General features: G+C 46.3%; 2 protein-coding genes across 3 annotated transcripts in view; both read left to right on the top strand.

The window, feature by feature from the left end:
- Positions 1-3,559, top strand: part of eda2r (ectodysplasin A2 receptor) — a 12,359-nt gene extending 8,800 nt beyond the window's left edge. For both annotated transcript variants that reach the window (XM_035526794.1, XM_035526796.1), the window contains one exon: positions 3,341-3,559. The gene's annotated coding sequence lies outside the window, so the exon portion shown is untranslated. The remainder of the gene's footprint in view (positions 1-3,340) is intronic.
- A 15,728-nt stretch (positions 3,560-19,287) lies between these two features.
- The window catches only part of gpr83 (G protein-coupled receptor 83), a 40,084-nt gene continuing 39,371 nt past the window's right edge, over positions 19,288-20,000 (top strand). The window contains exon 1 of the mRNA XM_035526835.1: positions 19,288-19,624. Within this exon, the coding sequence (XP_035382728.1) occupies positions 19,307-19,624 (318 nt within the window). The 5' untranslated portion in view covers positions 19,288-19,306. The remainder of the gene's footprint in view (positions 19,625-20,000) is intronic.

Raw genomic sequence — 20,000 nt, 5'->3', positions numbered from 1 at the left:
AACAACACGCACCAGACCTAACAACACGCACCAGACCTAACAACACCAACACACACCAGACCTAACAACACACACCGGACCTAACAACACGCACCGGACCTAACAACACGCACCAGACCTAACAACACCAACACGCACCAGACCTAACAACACCAACACGCACCAGACCTAACAACACCAACACACACCGGACCTAACAACACCAACACACACTGGACCTAACAAAACACACCGGACCTAACAACACACACCAGACCTAACAACACCAACACGCACCAGACCTAACAACATGCACCAGACCTAACAACACCATCACGCACCAGACCTAACAACACCAACACACACCGGACCTAACAACACCAACACACACTGGACCTAACAACACACACCGGACCTAACAACACACACCAGACCTAACAACACCAACACGCACCAGACCTAACAACATGCACCAGACCTAACAACACCAACACACACCAGACCTAACAACACACACCAGACCTAACAACACACACCAGACCTAACAACGCCAACACGCACCGGACCTAACAACACGCACCGGACCTAACAACACACACCAAACCTAACAACACCAACACGCACCAGACCTAACAACATGCACCAGACCTAACAACACCATCACACACCAGACCTAACAACACCAACATGCACCGGACCTAACAACACACACCAGACCTAACAACACCAACACACACCAGACCTAACAACACCAACACACACCAGACCTAACAACACCAACACACACCGGACCTAACAACACACACTGGACCTAACAACACCAACACGCACCGGACCTAACAACATGCACCGGACCTAACAACACGCACCAGACCTAACAACACGCACCAGACCTAACAACACCAACACACACCAGACCTAACAACACACACCGGACCTAACAACACGCACCGGACCTAACAACACGCACCAGACCTAACAACACCAACACGCACCAGACCTAACAACACCAACACGCACCAGACCTAACAACACCAACACACACCAGACCTAACAACACACACCGGACCTAACAACACGCACCGGACCTAACAACACCAACACACACCAGACCTAACAACACCAACACACACCGGACCTAACAACACCAACACACACTGGACCTAACAAAACACACCGGACCTAACAACACACACCAGACCTAACAACACCAACACGCACCAGACCTAACAACATGCACCAGACCTAACAACACCATCACGCACCAGACCTAACAACACCAACACACACCGGACCTAACAACACCAACACACACTGGACCTAACAACACACACCGGACCTAACAACACACACCAGACCTAACAACACCAACACGCACCAGACCTAACAACATGCACCAGACCTAACAACACCATCACGCACCAGACCTAACAACACCAACATGCACAGGACCTAACAACACACACCAGACCTAACAACACCAACACACACTGGACCTAACAACACACACCGGACCTAACAACACCAACACGCACCGGACCTAACAACACGCACCGGACCTAACAACACGCACCGGACCTAACAACACGCACCAGACCTAACAACACCAACACACACCGGACCTAACAACACGCACCGGACCTAACAACACGCACCGGACCTAACAACACGCACCAGACCTAACAACACCATCACGCACCAGACCTAACAACACCAACATGCACAGGACCTAACAACACACACCAGACCTAACAACACCAACACACACTGGACCTAACAACACACACCGGACCTAACAACACCAACACGCACCGGACCTAACAACACGCACCGGACCTAACAACACGCACCGGACCTAACAACACGCACCAGACCTAACAACACCAACACACACCGGACCTAACAACACACACCGGACCTAACAACACGCACCGGACCTAACAACACGCACCAGACCTAACAACACCAACACACACCAGACCTAACAACACACACCGGACCTAACAACACGCACCGGACCTAACAACACGCACCAGACCTAACAACACCAACACACACCAGACCTAACAACACCAACACACACCGGACCTAACAACACCAACACACACTGGACCTAACAAAACACACCGGACCTAACAACACCAAACCTAACAACACCAACACACACCAGACCTAACAACACCAACACACACTGGACCTAACAACACACACCGGACCTAACAACACACACCAGACCTAACAACACCAACACGCACCAGACCTAACAACATGCACCAGACCTAACAACACCATCACGCACCAGACCTAACAACACCAACATGCACAGGACCTAACAACACACACCAGACCTAACAACACCAACACACACCAGACCTAACAACACCAAAACACCAGACCTAACAACACCAACACACACTGGACCTAACAACACACACCGGACCTAACAACACGCACCAGACCTAACAACACCAACACGCACCGGACCTAACAACACGCACCAGACCTAACAACACCAACACACACCAGACCTAACAACACCAACACACACCAGACCTAACAACACACACCGGACCTAACAACACACACCAGACCTAACAACGCCAACACGCACCGGACCTAACAACACGCACCGGACCTAACAACACACACCAGACCTAACAACACCAACACACACCGGACCTAACAACACACACCGGACCGAACAACACACACCAGACCTAACAACACCAACACGCACCAGACCTAACAACATGCACCAGACCTAACAACACCATCACACACCAGACCTAACAACACCAACACACACCGGACCTAACAACACGCACCAGACCTAACAACACCAACACGCACTGGACCTAACAAAACACACCGGACCTAACAGCACACACCAGACCTAACAACACCAACACGCAACGGACCTAACAACACACACCAGACCTAACAACACCAACACACACCAGACCTAACAACACACACCGGACCTAACAACACGCACCAGACCTAACAACACCAACACGCACTGGACCTAACAAAACACACCGGACCTAACAACACGCACCAGACCTAACAACACCAACACACACTGGACCTAACAGCACACACCAGACCTAACAACACACACCACACCTAACAACACACACCAGACCTAACAACACCAACACGCACTGGACCTAACAACACGCACTGGACCTAACAACACACACCAGACCTAACTGCGCACCGGGCCTAGCACACACCATCTTGTTTTTAGATTTTATCCTGCCTCAAATGGAATTCAATTGTGAAGAGCATCTCTGCTATTGGTATACTTTACTTGCAATAAATGATCACAGTAGAACTTTATTTTGTTTGTGTTGCGCAGACCACACACAGAACCTGAGGAGCCACTTACAGTACAGCTGCAGAACTGGAACCTCTCCATATCAGAAAAACACGGAACTACAGAACTGGAACCTCTCCATATCAGAAAAACACGGAACTACAGAACTGGAAGCTCTCCATATCAGGAAAACACGGAACTACAGAACTAGAAGCTCTCCATATCAGGAAAACACGGAACTACAGAACTGGAACCTCTCCATATCAGAAAAACACGGAACTACAGAACTGGAACCTCTCCATATCAGAAAAACACGGAACTACAGAACTAGAAGCTCTCCATATCAGAAAAACACGGAACTACAGAACTGGAACCTCTCCATATCAGAAAAACGCAGAACTACAGAACTGGAACCTCTCCATATCAGAAAAACATGGAACTACAGAACTGGAAGCTCTCCATATCAGAAAAACACGGAACTACAGAACTGGAAGCTCTCCATATCAGAAAAACACGGAACTACAGAACTGGAAGCTCTCCATATCAGAAAAACACGGAACTACAGAACTGGAAGCTCTCCATATCAGAAAAACACGGAACTACAGAACTGGAAGCTCTCCATATCAGAAAAACACGGAACTACAGAACTGGAAGCTCTCCATATCGGATAAAACATGGAACTACAGAACTAGAAGCTCTCCATATCGGATAAAACACGGAACTACAGAACTGGAACCCCTCCATATCGGATAAAACACAGAGAGGAGAACAGGAACATGCTTGGCGCATTCCCCTCTGGCTGGTGAGATCTTTACTGCTAAAGTTGAAGCCAGCGTTTCCTGGGGTAACAGCTACCAGAGAGCAACCTTTCTGTCATTGCCTGTCTTTCGGTTCCCTGGTGACTGTCGTCCCCAGTCTACTGCACCCACTTGGGCTCGTGCAGAGGCTGGCCAGCCTTCTGCTAATCAGAGCACACTGACAATGCTAATAGTGCAGTTAATGGTGGTAGCAGTGCAGTTAATGATGCTAATAGTGCAGTTATTGGTGCTAGCAGTGGAGTTAATGGTGCTAGCAGTGCGATTGTGGCTAAAACTGCATACAGTGTGTTAACTGCTCAGTAGCTCAATGCAATACTAATATGCTAATAACCCCTCAAATGTGCAAAGTTTGGACACGTGAGTCAGTATCACTGGGTTAGCGTCTTGCTGACCCTAAATCAAGCAGGCTTTTCTGGTCCTGCCTTAATACAATGGTGGTAAAACCAGCCATAAACCAAACCAGACTAATGACATGAACTGTCTGCTGAATGATTGACACAATATCAAGATTGCCCATTATTGCCTGATTGTGCTTCACCCAGGCAGAAGGTAGCAGGACTGCCACACCTCTCCACGGTCTCACCATGACAAGACAAATGTTTATGACATCGACAACATGCTGAAGCTACATTAGCGCCACGAGACCTCTGTTTTCTTTCTTTCTTTGCATACGTCACTCGTATGCACCTTAACTGTTGATATCATGAGCACCAAGCAGGTTGGAAAGCGCGCACTCAGTTTCCGACTTGTCTGAGCCAAGGTGGACGTTCTTGACGCTCCAGCAGTAACCTCGTCCCGGGCTTGTGCTGGCCTGTTCAGGAACGCAGTGCGCAGTTCCAGGTGTGTTTGGTGTCTGCGCTGCCAGTACACAGGGGCAGCCATGCAGAGACTCACGTAGGTGCAGTCGGACCGTTTTCCTGGAGATTTCATTTTTAAGTTGATGTTTAAAGACAATATAGACCCGAGTCTTACATATTAGATAGAGATTTAGTGTTTAAAATGGTCTGGATGTGGACAAGTGTTTACATGCTGTTTCCTTTTGGTTATGCTGTCTTAGCTTTTCTAGCCTCTAGGTATGATCAAACTTGAATATAGACATGAATGTATGTAATGTGACTTCATACATGAATTTGTTTTATATACGATTTTTGGTTTTGTTTTGTTTTGTTTGGGGTTTTTTTTTGTATCTTAAAAGTGAAAAATTGGGGGGGGGGGGGTTAACAGTTGTTTTAATCACCATTAACAAGTCAATATTTCTACTACTACTATATTTACAAAAAACATGTCCTCAACATTTTTGTATTAACTTGAGATGATAAATCACTTGACTTTATTTGCTTGTCTGGTGCTAAATGTTTGGTTGCAAACGTCTCGTACAGCACTGAACAATACCCCTACTGAAATCTGATCCCCCCCCGATCTAAAACACGATCTAAAACTGAGTTTAATCCAAAGTATATATTTTTGTAAGTAACTTACAGAACATATGTGAGTACTGTTTGCATTTCTAGGCCATGGAACATGATAAACACGTGTTAAAATGTAATATTACATTCACTGTGTTGGAAGAGCCTGTTCAGAATTCTTCAGCGTTCACGCTGTTTCTAATCAACCTTTTTTAAATCGTCAGTGTTTGTTTCTGTTTTGCAGTTTAGGAGATAAAAACTTCCCGGTCAGGTTCGGTGGGGCGTCATGACAGTTGGTGCCTCTGCTAAACGTACTGTGTGCGGTGCGCTGCCCCTAGCGTCCCCCCGGCAGAACTGCAAGGAGCGCTTGTTTTTACAGCGGTATTCCCAAAAGTGCGTTTAAACAAACATTAAACTTAGTCCTGAGTTAACCTTTCACCACCAACACACCCACTGCAATCGTTTCCAGAACAGCCGGTTAAACGTTCTGTGATCGAAATCGGTCAACTCGGAGTGATTTTTGGCGGTTACTGCGCCGTTAACGGACAGCCGGTAATGAACGATTAAAAACGGTAGAGATGCCTTTTGCACTCTGTGGTAACTTAAAGTTAACGTTACGTATACAGACTAGGGATGTATTGAATTATATTATTAAATTATATTGTAATATGATATAATATATTATGAGTGTGCAGGCCAACAGAGCTGACAGGAATAATTCTCATTTCCAGTGTCTGTATGTGAAGGCTGTGAGTAGTTTAGGGTCACATAGCAGGAGCTACACGTGCTGGAAGTGTATGAAAGACAGCATATGTGAGAAGGTTATCATGTAAGAGTCAGCCATGTTTCACAATAACACAGTCAGGTTCATCTACAATTTGGTGAGGAGGTAAAATGCAGGGTGAGGGTTCTGAACATTTAGGGAGGTGTTATTTTATGCTCTTAAGGACATTTCAATCTCTGCCATCTCATTATGTGTTCTTCCTCTGGGTCATTTTGTGGTGTGGCACACTCTCTCACTCTCACACTCACACACTCTCACACTCACACACTCACTCACTCTCACACTCACTCACACACTCACTCTCACACTCACACACACACACACACATACACGTCCTGTCCTATGTTCCTGTCTGGATCCTGACTCCAGTCCTGCAGTGGGCGGGACCATAGGGGGGGGGGGGGTGTGATGTCATAAGAGCAGGTTTCCTCTGTCTCCTAGAAACCATTTAACTGGCTTATACTATGCTTATACTATACTTTGCTCTTTCTGTCTTGTTATTATAAAAGCTTTCTTGTTTTTAAAAGAATAAAAATTAACATTTACAAGCAATTTATTAAAATAAAGTTAAAATGGGCTAAAATTAATTAACAGAAATAAAATGAAAAATAACATGAAAGATATATTTTGAATTAAAATAAAAATGCTTAATAAAAATCTAAAATACATAAAATTAAATGAAACAGATTAAAAATAATAAATTAAGAATGAAAAGGAATAAAAATGGACTGAGCAGCATTAAGCCATATAAAAACGTTTGTGGTAGCTCTTCTAAGATCTGTCTCTCCACGCGGAGCTTCTAATGGCCTAAAGGTTCACAACACTGCAGCAGGTCAGAGAGTTAAGCTGGCCCTACACCATTAAGCCATATGTAGACCAGTAATAGTACCATAACGTCAGCTCTGTAATATACTGGTAGCCAGTATAAGGACTTAAGAATGGGGGTAATGTATTCTCTTCTCTTGCTCCTAATGAGAACTCTGGCAGCTGTGGATTTGGGGAGGCCATTACTGTAATCAGCCCTGCTAGAGCTAAAATCATGGATGAGTTTCTCTAGGTCTGGGTTTGTGAGAGACGCTCTGATCTTGCGCCTTAGGTGACAAAATGCTGATTTGGTAATTGATTTGATGTGACTGCTAAAACTGAGATGAGAGATGTTAGCACGCCAAGGCTCCGAGCTAGTTCTTTAGATTTGAGGGTTCAAGTCTAAAAAGGCAGATAGTCTGCACCTCTCATTGCTGTTGCCAAATATAATAATCTCCATTTTTCCTTCATCTCCATAATTGTGACAGTGTCATAGGCAGCTTTGAGACTAAAGAAATGCATAACTACCGCAGCACCGCTAACAGCCAAACGGAGGCACAACTCTAAAACTGCATGGAAACTCGCCATTGTTAATTAGGTTAAAGAGAGACTGCAGGAGAGCAGGACCAGAAAGACCAAGGTCAATGTCCACTTCAAATCCACAGACCAGACTCAACACACAGATCAGCACTGCGAGCACAGCCTACTGATTGACAGCCACATTAATCATCTAAATCCTTGACGAGCTGGTTAACCAATCACCTCAAATCCCAAACGAACCTGCTGAATTCTTTGGCAGTAAAATCTCCTCCTTTAGCAACAGGATCATATGAGGTCAGCAGCCCCTCAGTAACCTGCTAGGTCATAGATCAGCAAAATGCACCTTATCGGAGTACTTAGAAATTGACGTTGAAACACATACCAAAGTGACTGACTCATTATTAAACACTACTAGCTGTCCTCTGGACAACATGCCAACAAAATCCTTTAAAATGAGCCTTCAATGTGCTGTGGAAAGACATGGTTAATATTGTCGATCTGTCACTTAAACAAGCAGTTTACCCACAAAGTCTAAAACAGCAGTTCTCAGGCCTCTTCTAAAGAAGAATAAATTAGACCCTGCTAAGCTCAATAATTACACACCAGCCTGTAATATTACATTTATAGGAAACATTATTGGGTAGTTGTTCTCTCTTCAGCTTCAGGAATATTTAAATAGTAATTAACTACATGTGACCTTCCAGTCTAGTTTTAGATCTCTTCACAGCACAGAAACCACCAAAGTCCTGAATGCTCTTAGACTAAACCGTGATGCTGGTAATCAGTACAGATCTCAGTACTGCATTTGATACAGAAGACCATTATATGCTGCTAGACTATACAGGAGACTGAATTGGTCTAACTGGTATTGCTTTGAACTCGTTCCTGTTATATATGATCAGTTGTGAGAACTTTGTCACACTTGATGAAAGTACCTCTAAACCCCATACACTATGCTGTGGTGTCCCACACGGTTCAGTTTTGGGGCCAGAACTCTCTAATTTTTATATGCATCCCTTGGCCATAGTTGTCAGTAAATATAAAATCTCCTTCCGCCAGTATGCAGATGACACACAATTATATATGTCCTTAGTTACTGAACCCCTGGGATTTCACTGACTTGATTTTTAACTGTTTTAATTGATATCAAGTTCTGTATTGGTCACAATTTCATGCAATTAAATGACAACAAAGCAGAGGTTATCATCATCAGGAATGGATGTCCCTATCAGTTACGGCACAACACTATATCAACAACCTAGGTGTCACGTTTCACTATATTAAACTTTAAACACCATGTTAGTAATGTTAGCATTCAGTCATCTTATTAACATATCCAGGGTCAGAGGTATCCTCTCAGCAACAGAGTGAATAACATCTGTGTGCATTTGTATCTTCACGCCTGGGAGATTTTAATGCGCTGCTCGCATGTCTCGAGAATAATAGGCACACATAGGGTTCAACATGCAGCAGCCAGAGGACTTCCCTGCACAAAGATCAGAGATCATACTGCACCCATCCTTAAAGAGTTTTTATTAAGTTAAAGTCTGGCTGGGTTGACTCAATTAATTCGGTTGTGACACTACATTCATTTAACCGTATTTCAGTTAACAGCATCAAGCCAAGCCCATGATAACACCATTACTAGAGAGCACGTGTTGCATTAGTTCTGCCAGCTGCTTCTGACACAGCACAGGCCGCTCCTCTGTGGCTCTGCTGCGTCCACAGGCCGCTCCCCCGTGGCTCTGCTGCGTCCACAGGCCGCTACCCCGTGGCTCTGCTGCGTCCACAGGCCGCTCCCTCGTGGCTCTGCTGCGTCCACAGGCCGCTCCCCCGTGGCTCTGCTGCGTCCACAGGCCGCTACCCCGTGGCTCTGCTGCGTCCACAGGCCGCTCCCTCGTGGCTCTGCTGCATCCACAGGCCGCTCCCCCGTGGCTCTGCTGCGTCCACAGGCCGCTACCCCGTGGCTCTGCTGCGTCCACAGGCCGCTCCCCCGTGGCTCTGCTGCGTCCACAGGCCGCTCCCCCGTGGCTCTGCTGCGTCCACAGGCCGCTCCCCCGGCCGCTCCCCCGTGGCTCTGCTGCGTCCACAGGCCGCTCCCCCGTGGCTCTGCTGTGTCCACAGGCCACTCCCCCGTGGCTCTGCTGCGCCCACAGGCCGCTCCCCCGTGGCTCTGCTGCGTCCACAGGCCACTCCCCCGTGGCTCTGCTGCGTCCACAGGCCACTCCCCCGTGGCTCTGCTGTGTCCACAGGCCGCTCCCCCGTGGCTCTGCTGCGTCCACAGGCCGCTCCCCCGGCCGCTCCCCCGTGGCTCTGCTGCGTCCACAGGCCGCTCCCCCGTGGCTCTGCTGCGTCCACAGGCCGCTCCCCCGTGGCTCTGCTGCGTCCACAGGCCACTCCCCCGTGGCTCTGCTGCGTCCACAGGCCGCTCCCCCGTGGCTCTGCTGCGTCCACAGGCCGCTCCCCTGTGGCTCTGCTGTGTCCACAGGCTGCTCCCCCGTGGCTCTGCTGTGTCCACAGGCCACTCCCCCGTGGCTCTGCTGTGTCCACAGGCCACTCCCCCGTGGCTCTGCTGCGTCCACAGGCCGCTCCCCCGTGGCTCTGCTGCGTCTACAGCCTGTCTTGCATTTGCTGTTGTTTTTGTGCTCATTTTAGCGCCTTTGCAATTATCCACACAGAGCCGTTGCAGTCGTTCAAATCTGCTCTGTGGAGGAAGTGATCTTGTTTTGCGTTGCAGTCTCTGAGCAGCAGTGCTAGCTTTAGTGTCAACATTAGCAGTAGATAAACAGGTGAAGCCGGCAGAGGTGGAGATGGAGATTGCAGAGCTGTACGTAGCGTGGCATTTGGGTTTGGCTCCAACCCAGACCCACTGCTCATCTCTGTCATCCGTACTCAGTATGGCAGCTCCATCCGTGTGTTCCTCTGCGTATTCCTGATGCTCCCGGACAGTGGATTCCTGCCAGCCGGCACTCCCACGCTCATACTCCTTATGTAGGACAGGAAATGCCATCTCAGACAACAAACTTTGAAAGCTCATTTTCAGCACTGTTTTTTCTCTAGAAGACTGTAACAATTTTGACAGCCCATGTGTTCTGAAACCTGAAGAGCCATTTTTCTTCTGGTATCTAACAGGAACGTCTCCTGCTCCTGTATCTGTAGCACTAATCCTAGAAATATGAAAATCACAAAGAACAATGACTATTTCAGGCTTAATACTTCTTCTGACGTATCCATAAATAATGAACTCAGACACTGTAGCTTAAATAATGACTTCTGAAAATCAAGAAAATAGAGAAAAAAACATAGAAAAGTCTGAACAACAAGGGAGAAGAAGCAAAACAGAAATTCCAGTACTAGTGGTAGCACTGGGTAATGTGTGGCTAATACCTTTCAGGGAAAAGCCTGAGTGACACAAGTACATAGAAACAGGACCTGCTGAAGAGCAGAAACAGATGAGGGGACATTGAGTAAACAAAGGAGAAGGTCCAGGCCCAGGGGCAGGCCTACAGACAGGCACAGGAGACTGGGCAGAAGACCAGGGGTGTGCATGGGACTTGGGGCTAAACCATGGACAAGTATGAGAGTCAGGGCAGACCGAGGGACTGAAGTATGAGGAGGAAAGACAGTCGGACCGGCAACATGGCGGCTACAGAGTAGGGAGAGGTGTGGGAACGGGTTCAGAAACAGAAGCAAAGACATCGGTTAGTACGTTCAACGCAACGGTACTGCGACAGGCACGGGAACAAAGTGAACAACAGGCGTGGGCACAGGTACTGCGACAGGCACGGGAACAAAGTGAACAACAGGCGTGGGCACAGGTACTGCGACAGGCACGGGAACAAAGTGAACAACAGGCGTGGGCACAGGTACTGCGACAGGCACGGGAACAAAGTGAACAACAGGCGTGGGCACAGGTACTGCGACAGGCACGGGAACAAAGTGAACAACAGGCGTGGGCACAGGTACTGCGACAGGCACGGGAACAAAGTGAACAACAGGCGTGGGCACAGGTACTGCGACAGGCACGGGAACAAAGTGAACAACAGGCGTGGGCACAGGTACTGCGACAGGCACGGGAACAAACAGACATGGCTGAATGGATAGGAACAGGAGTGAGCACAACAGGGGCTCAGGAAACAGTAGAAGCAGACCCTGGGGCAGTAACAGGGGCTGATGCAACAGCCTCAGGGTGCAAGGAGTTACAGTCTGAGAGGCCATAAGAGTCACTGGCTGGCTGCGAACTGAAGCGGACAGAACATGACATGACTTAACGAGACCCTCCTGCTGCATTCTCATTAGCGGCCGGTTATGCTGTAACGTTATAGCAGGGACGAGGCGAGACGCAGAACGTAGATGCAGGAGGTTTTTTACTAGACTGAGCAAGGGAGGCGAATAAAACAGACACGGTGAAAGCACTATAAGGCAAAATAGCACTCGAACTAACAAACAAATAAAACAGAACAACTCCACACATGAGCAGACTTAACAAATAACCCACAACATGGCCAAGCAAACACAGAGCTTAAATAAACAAGACATTCAGACACAGGTGAACATAAGCACAGGGAAAACCAAAACAAGGACTGAAATTAAGGAACAGAAGAGGGGTGGAGAAAATGAAACCAAGGAACAGAACAAGGAAGTAAAGGAAAACAAACACGACAGGGAAACCATGGAAACAGGGATGTCAGGAGGGCGGCCAATCGTGACAGTAATAATATATTATATATATCATATATAAATATGTTGATTTAATGATGTGCAATTGTTTTGTATAATCCAATCTGGTAATTAAAAGTTATTTCCTTAACTTTATTGTTGTGAGTTATTCCTGTTTAATTCAGTAGGCAGTAATAACATAACTGAGTAACTAACAGCATGGTGAGCTGTAATGTGTAAATCTGAACACTAGGCGGCACTACAGGATAGAATTCAACCTGGATGTTTCTGAATGCATGAGAAAGTCTGTTTTAACTGTGCTCTGGAGAAGACCTGATCCATTTAAATGTAACTGAAGCCTGATATCATTGGCAGTTATGAAAGGGTTAAAATGTTGAACTGAAAGGTGGGGATTCTCTCTCTCTCTCTCTCTAACACACACACACACACACACAAAGTTTAATGCAGAAACGTGTGTGTGTGTGTGTGTGTGAGAGAGAGAGAAAGAGAGAGAGAGAGAGAGAGAGAGAGAGAGAGAGAGAAAGAGAGAGAGACAGAGAGAGAGAGAGAGAGAGAGAGAGAGAGAGAGAGAAATGTGTGAAGCTGTGTGTGAAGATTTCATAGCATGTCATGGACTTGCCTGTTGGAAATGAATCTGAACTTCCATATAAAACCTGATGTGAAAAGAACAAAGAAATTAAACAGCAGTTATTATGTTTTTAAAACAGCTCACTGAAATACTGAACACACACACCACTAAGTTCTGTGAAACAACACACTTGCTTCTACAAGGCCGTGTCTGATAGGATCTGATCTGGTAAGTCTAAATGACCTTTTGGTGAGCTTTTCATCTTCACTGTGTAGGAAATTGGGACATGAATCCCTCAGAAAAAGCAGGAATCGTCTGGAAGCAGCAGTTTCCACCTAAAGGCTGAACGGAAGGGAGAGCTGGGTCCATAATAGATGATGCACTTAGAGATGCGCTTAGAGATGCACAGATGTTTCAAGAAAAGGGAAACTGTGTAAGAGGAGAGGACAGCCACAGAGTCAACACAGAACCCTGCCACTCACATCACTGCTAGCCCAACAGGAAGGAGGAACAGGTGTTACTGTATGAACCAACAACCAACAGCTTAAAATCTCAAAATACTTTACATTTGCACTGTTTGCAACTGAACAGAACAGAAAAAAAAAAAAAACTGAAGTTAAGAGGAGGTCTGAAGTTAAGAGGAGGTCTGAAGTTAAGAGGAGGTCTGAAGAGGTCTGATGTTAAGAGAAGGTGTGAAGAGTTCTTTGAATGGATTTTGTATTTCACCGCTGCTATTTAAAAAAGAGAAAAGCCAACTTGCAGTAGCACAGTTGCATTCTTGGGTAAACTCTGCCCACGTGTTGGCTGGACATTAGAGCTCCACTCACAGATCGCACAACTCAAGCTTTGCTTTCAGCGGTTCCCGCACTGCAGGGCACTGGTGTGCTTTCGCAAGCTGGCAAACGTGTGCAGAATAAATGTGCCATTCAGTGAAAACTGCCCATAAGGCACTGACCTACTCAGGCTCAGCACGGAATCCTGTGAGCGGCCGTACAATTAAAACGCTTCACAGCTGTCAACACAGGTCGAGGTTCGTTCTGCTCCCGGTTTGAAATGGTTACACAATGTTTTATTTAATCCAGCACATGCAGAGGTTGCAGTTACATCTAAATTCTTGTTTTGTATTAAATGGAGGCGGTTTTCGACCATTTAACTCACCTCTTTATGAATTGCCAGACAACAACAACAAAAATGCAAAACATGAAAATGATATAAAAATAAGTATCCTCTTCTTCAACAAGAAAATGTTGATACACTGACTAATTACTTCACTGGCTATATCTGCACTATAACGGTACCTAATAGGCACCTGTACAGTCCTGTATTCTGTATTCACTGTAAATGTACCACAGTCCTGTACTCTATACACCGTGTGTAACTGTACAAGTCCTGTACTCTATACATCGTGTGTAACTGTACCACAGTCCTGTACTCTATACACCGTGTGTAACTATACAAGTCCTGTACTCTATACACCGTGTGTAACTGTACCACAGTCCTGTACTCTATACACCGTGTGTAACTATACAAGTCCTGTACTCTATACACCGTGTGTAACTGTACAAGTCCTGTACTCTATACATCGTGTGTAACTGTACCACAGTCCTGTACTCTATACACCGTGTGTAACTATACAAGTCCTGTACTCTATACACCGTGTGTAACTGTACAAGTCCTGTACTCTATACATCGTGTGTAACTGTACCACAGTCCTGTACTCTATACACCGTGTGTAACTATACAAGTCCTGTACTCTATACATTGTGTGTAACTGTACCACAGTCCTGTACTCTATACACCGTGTGTAACTATACAAGTCCTGTACTCTATACACCGTGTGTAACTGTACAAGTCCTGTATCCATACACCGTGTGTAACTGTACCACAGTCCTGTACTCTATACACCGTGTGTAACTGCACAAGTCCTGTATTCTATACATCGTGTGTAACTGTACCACAGTCCTGTACTCTATACATCGTGTGTAACTGTACAAGTCCTGTACTCTATACACCGTGTGTAACTATACAAGTCCTGTACTCTATACACCGTGTGTAACTGTACAAGTCCTGTATCCATACACCGTGTGTAACTGTACTACAGTCCTGTACTCTATACACCGTGTGTAACTGCACGAGTCCTGTATTCTATACATCGTGTGTAACTGTACCACAGTCCTGTACTCTATACACCGTGTGTAACTGTACACGTCCTGTACTCTATACACCGTGTGTAACTGTACACATCCTGTACTCTATACATCGTGTGTAACTGTACAAGTCCTGTACTCTATACACTGTGTGTAACTATACAAGTCCTGTACTAACTGAGTTACACACAGAGTTTAATCAATTGATAGTTCTATAGTGTATACTGTTGAGAAAACATGACGTCTTAGTTTTGATGGTGCAAGAATTTTCCCTGAGGGGAAAATTATTAAGAGGGGGCTGTTAGGCTGGTCATACTTAGACCTCTGTGCGGGATGCAGGACTCGTTCGTGTCAGAGATGGAGGTGAGACTACACTTCACACGTCCTCTACTGAGCCGTGGATTTGCCGTTCCACACAGATATAGTGAAATACGGTCTTTCTGTTGCAGAACTGTAGATTTGCAGCACTGCATTTCTGGATACTGTAACTCAAATATAAGGGGTTGGAGCTTCTGCGTGCTGCAGGACGGATTGAAGACACATAGACAGCATTCACTACAGACCTGTACCAAACTGGTACTGGTACTGGTCCAAACTGGTACTGGTCCAAACTGGTATGGGTCTAAACTGGTACAGGTTCAAACAGGTATGGGTCTAAACCGGTATGGGTCCCAACTGGTACGAGACAATGCTGACCACATTAGACAGGTGTTTACATACTATGTGCTGAAAGATTTTCAATATTACAGATGGTGATGCTACAGGTTTGTGATCATTCAGGCAACTGATGTTGGATTACTTAAGCACGGGGTTAAGACAGAGGACTGAAAACATGCAGGAACTTTGTATTCCTTAAGGTACCTGTTAAAAAGTTCATCAGCACGACATTGAAGCATGGCAGAAGATACCAGATCAGGGCTGAAGATATCAGATCAGGGCTGAGGACAGCAGATCAGGGCTGAAGTCACCAGATCAGGATTGAAGACACCAGATCAGGGCAGAAGATACCAATCAGGGCTGAAGACACCAGATCAGGACAGAAGATACCACATCAGGGCTGAAGACACCAGATCAGGGCCTTCTGCTTTCCTGCTGGTCTGTCTTCATGGCAGGTCCCTCACCTCTTACTCCTTCCATGAAGAATGGGGAGTTGAGTTAGAGAACTGGCCAATATTGGCTGTGCCTTTGGCCAGTTACTGTTATCACAGCGATGGCAGAATTCATTGAGGCAGTTTGGGATCACTAATTACTGAGTCAGTGGTATTATAATTGGTTTAATTAGTTTTTATAATTAGTAATCTCTTTGGGGCTTGCGCTGAGGTTTCTTTTCTAACTCACACTTGTAGTTAGTTTTAACTTTTTTGACCTTTTGCCTCTAAAAATTATATATAGTTCCCTTATTTCTATCCATGTTCGTGATTTTCCATAATTGTTTTAACTCTCTACTGAACCATGGCTTACGCTTGATATATAATCACACACTAAGATGGAACACTCATATTTTCAGAGAAATTAATGCAGTAAATTACTACATGAGTATATTGATCACAATCATGACACGACTCATTGAACACTGACCAATCATGACACGACTCACTAAACACTGACCGATCGATATTACTCACATTGAGTTGACCATAGTTTTACTACATTACTCACTGGTTTAACACACTTCCACTTCTGGAGGTAATGTCATTTATGACATTGAGCTGACTGAAGGTTAAGGGTTTTGTTCAGGAGTCCAACAGTAACAACTTGGCAGTGGTGGGACTAGAACATGAAACCTTCTGATTACTGATTACTAGTCCAGTACCGTAACCACTGAGACACCACTGTATTAGTAATAGTACAGTAGCATCAGGCCCAATACTTCAGCACACCTGAAACCTTCTGATTACTGATTACTAGTCCAGTACCGTAACCACTGAGATACCACTGTATTAGTAATAGTACAGTAGCATCAGGCCCAATACTTCAGCACACCTGAAACCTTCTGATTACTGATTACTAGTCCAGTACCGTAACCACTGAGATACCACTGTATTAGTAATAGTACAGTAGCATCAGGCCCAATACTTCAGCACACCTGAAACCTTCTGATTACTGATTACTAGTCCAGTACCGTAACCACTGAGATACCACTGTATTAGTAATAGTACAGTAGCATCAGGCCCAATACTTCAGCACACCTGATGGGCATATGGATCTGTTGTCTAAACCTTAGCAATGTCCTCTTCAAGAGTAGCAGTACTGTCGAGTCTGGGTAGGACTTTTCCATGTGCGTGATGTGGGCTGATAGCTACTGGTGCTGCTTGCAGGGGTGTGTAAACAGTGACTAACATAATAGAACCAAAGTTTATGGGCAGGAAAATGCAGACATTTAACAGTGAGTGTCTCCATCATTGTACAGCAGTTCTGTGAGATCAATGATATGTCTGTGCACCTCCACCTTTGGTTCACACAGAAACACACACCTCCACCTTTGATTCACACACCTCCACCTTTGGTTCACACAGAAACACACACCTCCACCTTTGGTTCACACACCTCCACCTTTGGTCACAGAGCGTAGAGAGTAAAATATTTGGGAGCACGGAGTGATGTTTTTGTCTTCTGATCTGTATCAGGGCACCACCTCTTCCCCTGGTCTCTTTGGCCACAGATGTTCAGGGACAGACACTGACTCTGATGTCACAGGTGTTTAGGGACAGACACTGACTCTGATGTCACAGGTGTTCAGGGACAGACACTGACTCTGATGTCGCAGGTGTTCAGGGACAGACACTGACTCTGATGTCGCAGGTGTTTAGGGACAGACACTGACTCTGATGTCACAGGTGTTTAGGGACAGACACTGACTCTGATGTCACAGGTGTTCAGGGACAGACACTGACTCTGATGTCACAGGTGTTTAGGGACAGACACTGACTCTGATGTCACAGGTGTTTAGGGACAGACACTGACTCTGATGCCACAGATGTTCAGGGACAGACACTGACTCTGATGTCACAGGTGTTCAGGGACAGACACTGACTCTGATGTCACAGGTGTTTAGGGACAGATACTGACTCTGATGTCACAGGTGTTCAGGGACAGACACTGACTCTGATGTCACAGGTGTTCAGGGACAGACACTGACTCTGATGTCACAGGTGTTTAGGGACAGACACTGACTCTGATGTCACAGGTATTTAGGGACAGACACTGACTCTGATGTCGCAGGTGTTCAGGGACAGACACTGACTCTGATGTCGCAGGTGTTTAGGGACAGACACTGACTCTGATGTCACAGGTGTTTAGGGACAGACACTGACTCTGATGTCGCAGGTGTTTAGGGACAGACACTGACTCTGATGTCGCAGGTGTTCAGGGACAGACACTGACTCTGATGTCGCAGGTGTTTAGGGACAGACACTGACTCTGATGTCGCAGGTGTTTAGGGACAGACACTGACTCTGATGTCGCAGGTGTTTAGGGACAGACACTGACTCTGATGTCGCAGGTGTTTAGGGACAGGCACTGACTCTGATGTCGCAGGTGTTCAGGGACAGACACTGACTCTGATGTCACAGGTGTTTAGGGACAACTGGGCCATCATATACCCTCAGCGTAAAGCCCATGAAATCACAATCAACACACCAGACTGACAAACAGAGCAGCACCCTGTCGGCATAATATGGCGCCATCTTGGAGTGAGTTACTATCAATCAGTTAAATTCAGAGGCCAGGAACCTGACAGAGAGCAGTGCCTATAGGTGCAACTGCAGGGTAGGTGTACCAAATAAACTAGCAACACAGCGTATGGGCCAAGCTAATGTGAGAGTGAAACAGCATAAATCAGTCGTGGGACATGAAGCAGCTCAGCATAATATCACACACAATAATATATAATATCACACACACACACACACACACACACCTACACACACACACACACACACACACACACACACACACACACACACACACACACACACACACACACACACACACACACACACACACACACTTTTACAGTGTTTCCTCTGAAAAGTGTAGCTGCTATATAACTGAGATTTAGTCCTGGTTATGTTTAAGTTATGTTTCTTTTATCGGTCCGTACGAGGGTGGTGTTGTGTACCCGCGTGTTCCTGTCCTTCGACCGTAGCTCCTCGCTGTACTCTTCGTGCGCGATAGGAAGGGGGGCGGGGGCGACGACAAACCGACAAAGTGTTCGCGCGAGTTGACCGGTATCGCGCAGCTTTGCCGACGCACCGTCACGATGGATCCGAACGTCTCCGCCGGGGTTTTATCGCACTTTTACGCTCTGGCGAATTTCTCCACCTTCTGGAACTTCTCCCTGGACGACGGCGCGTACGGCGACGAGGCGCAGACCCCGGCGGAGTCGCAGCGGCCGGCGGTGAAAGCGCTGCTGGTCGTCGCGTACTCCGTGATCATCAGCATCTCTCTGTTTGGAAACGCGGTGGTATGCCATGTGGTGATCACGAACAAGCGCATGCACTCGGTTACGAGTTTGTTCATCATGAACTTGGCCATCGCAGACATTCTTATCACGCTGCTCAACACCCCGTTCACTCTGGTGAGTTTAGTCGGAAACCAGTCACCGGAATTGATGTTATTATAATTGCGATGATTGTGGCGATGGTGTGATAATAATCGTTCAAGAAGTAGTGACTGGTATCCAAGCCAGACCAGTAGAACATCCCGTAGAGGATATGATACGAACCGATCCGTGCTAACGGGGGTACGTCTAACTTACTAACCCAGCCCTGGCTGGACGCATTTCAGGATGGAAAGACGATTTTTAGTGGAACAAAGACGCGGTTGGGCCCAAGTTTTGTTGGCTGAGGTTATATTCTAACGAGAAAACAAAACTCGAATCAGTACATTAAGGGGGAAAAAAGAATGAGGTTTATGGAAATGTCCGATGTGTCTAAGGGAAGCGTCTTTAAACT

Source organism: Electrophorus electricus, chromosome 6 (assembly GCF_013358815.1).
Source record: "Electrophorus electricus isolate fEleEle1 chromosome 6, fEleEle1.pri, whole genome shotgun sequence".
NCBI classification, from domain to species: Eukaryota; Metazoa; Chordata; class Actinopteri; order Gymnotiformes; family Gymnotidae; genus Electrophorus; species Electrophorus electricus.
This window is presented reverse-complemented; position numbering and strand designations above follow the sequence as displayed.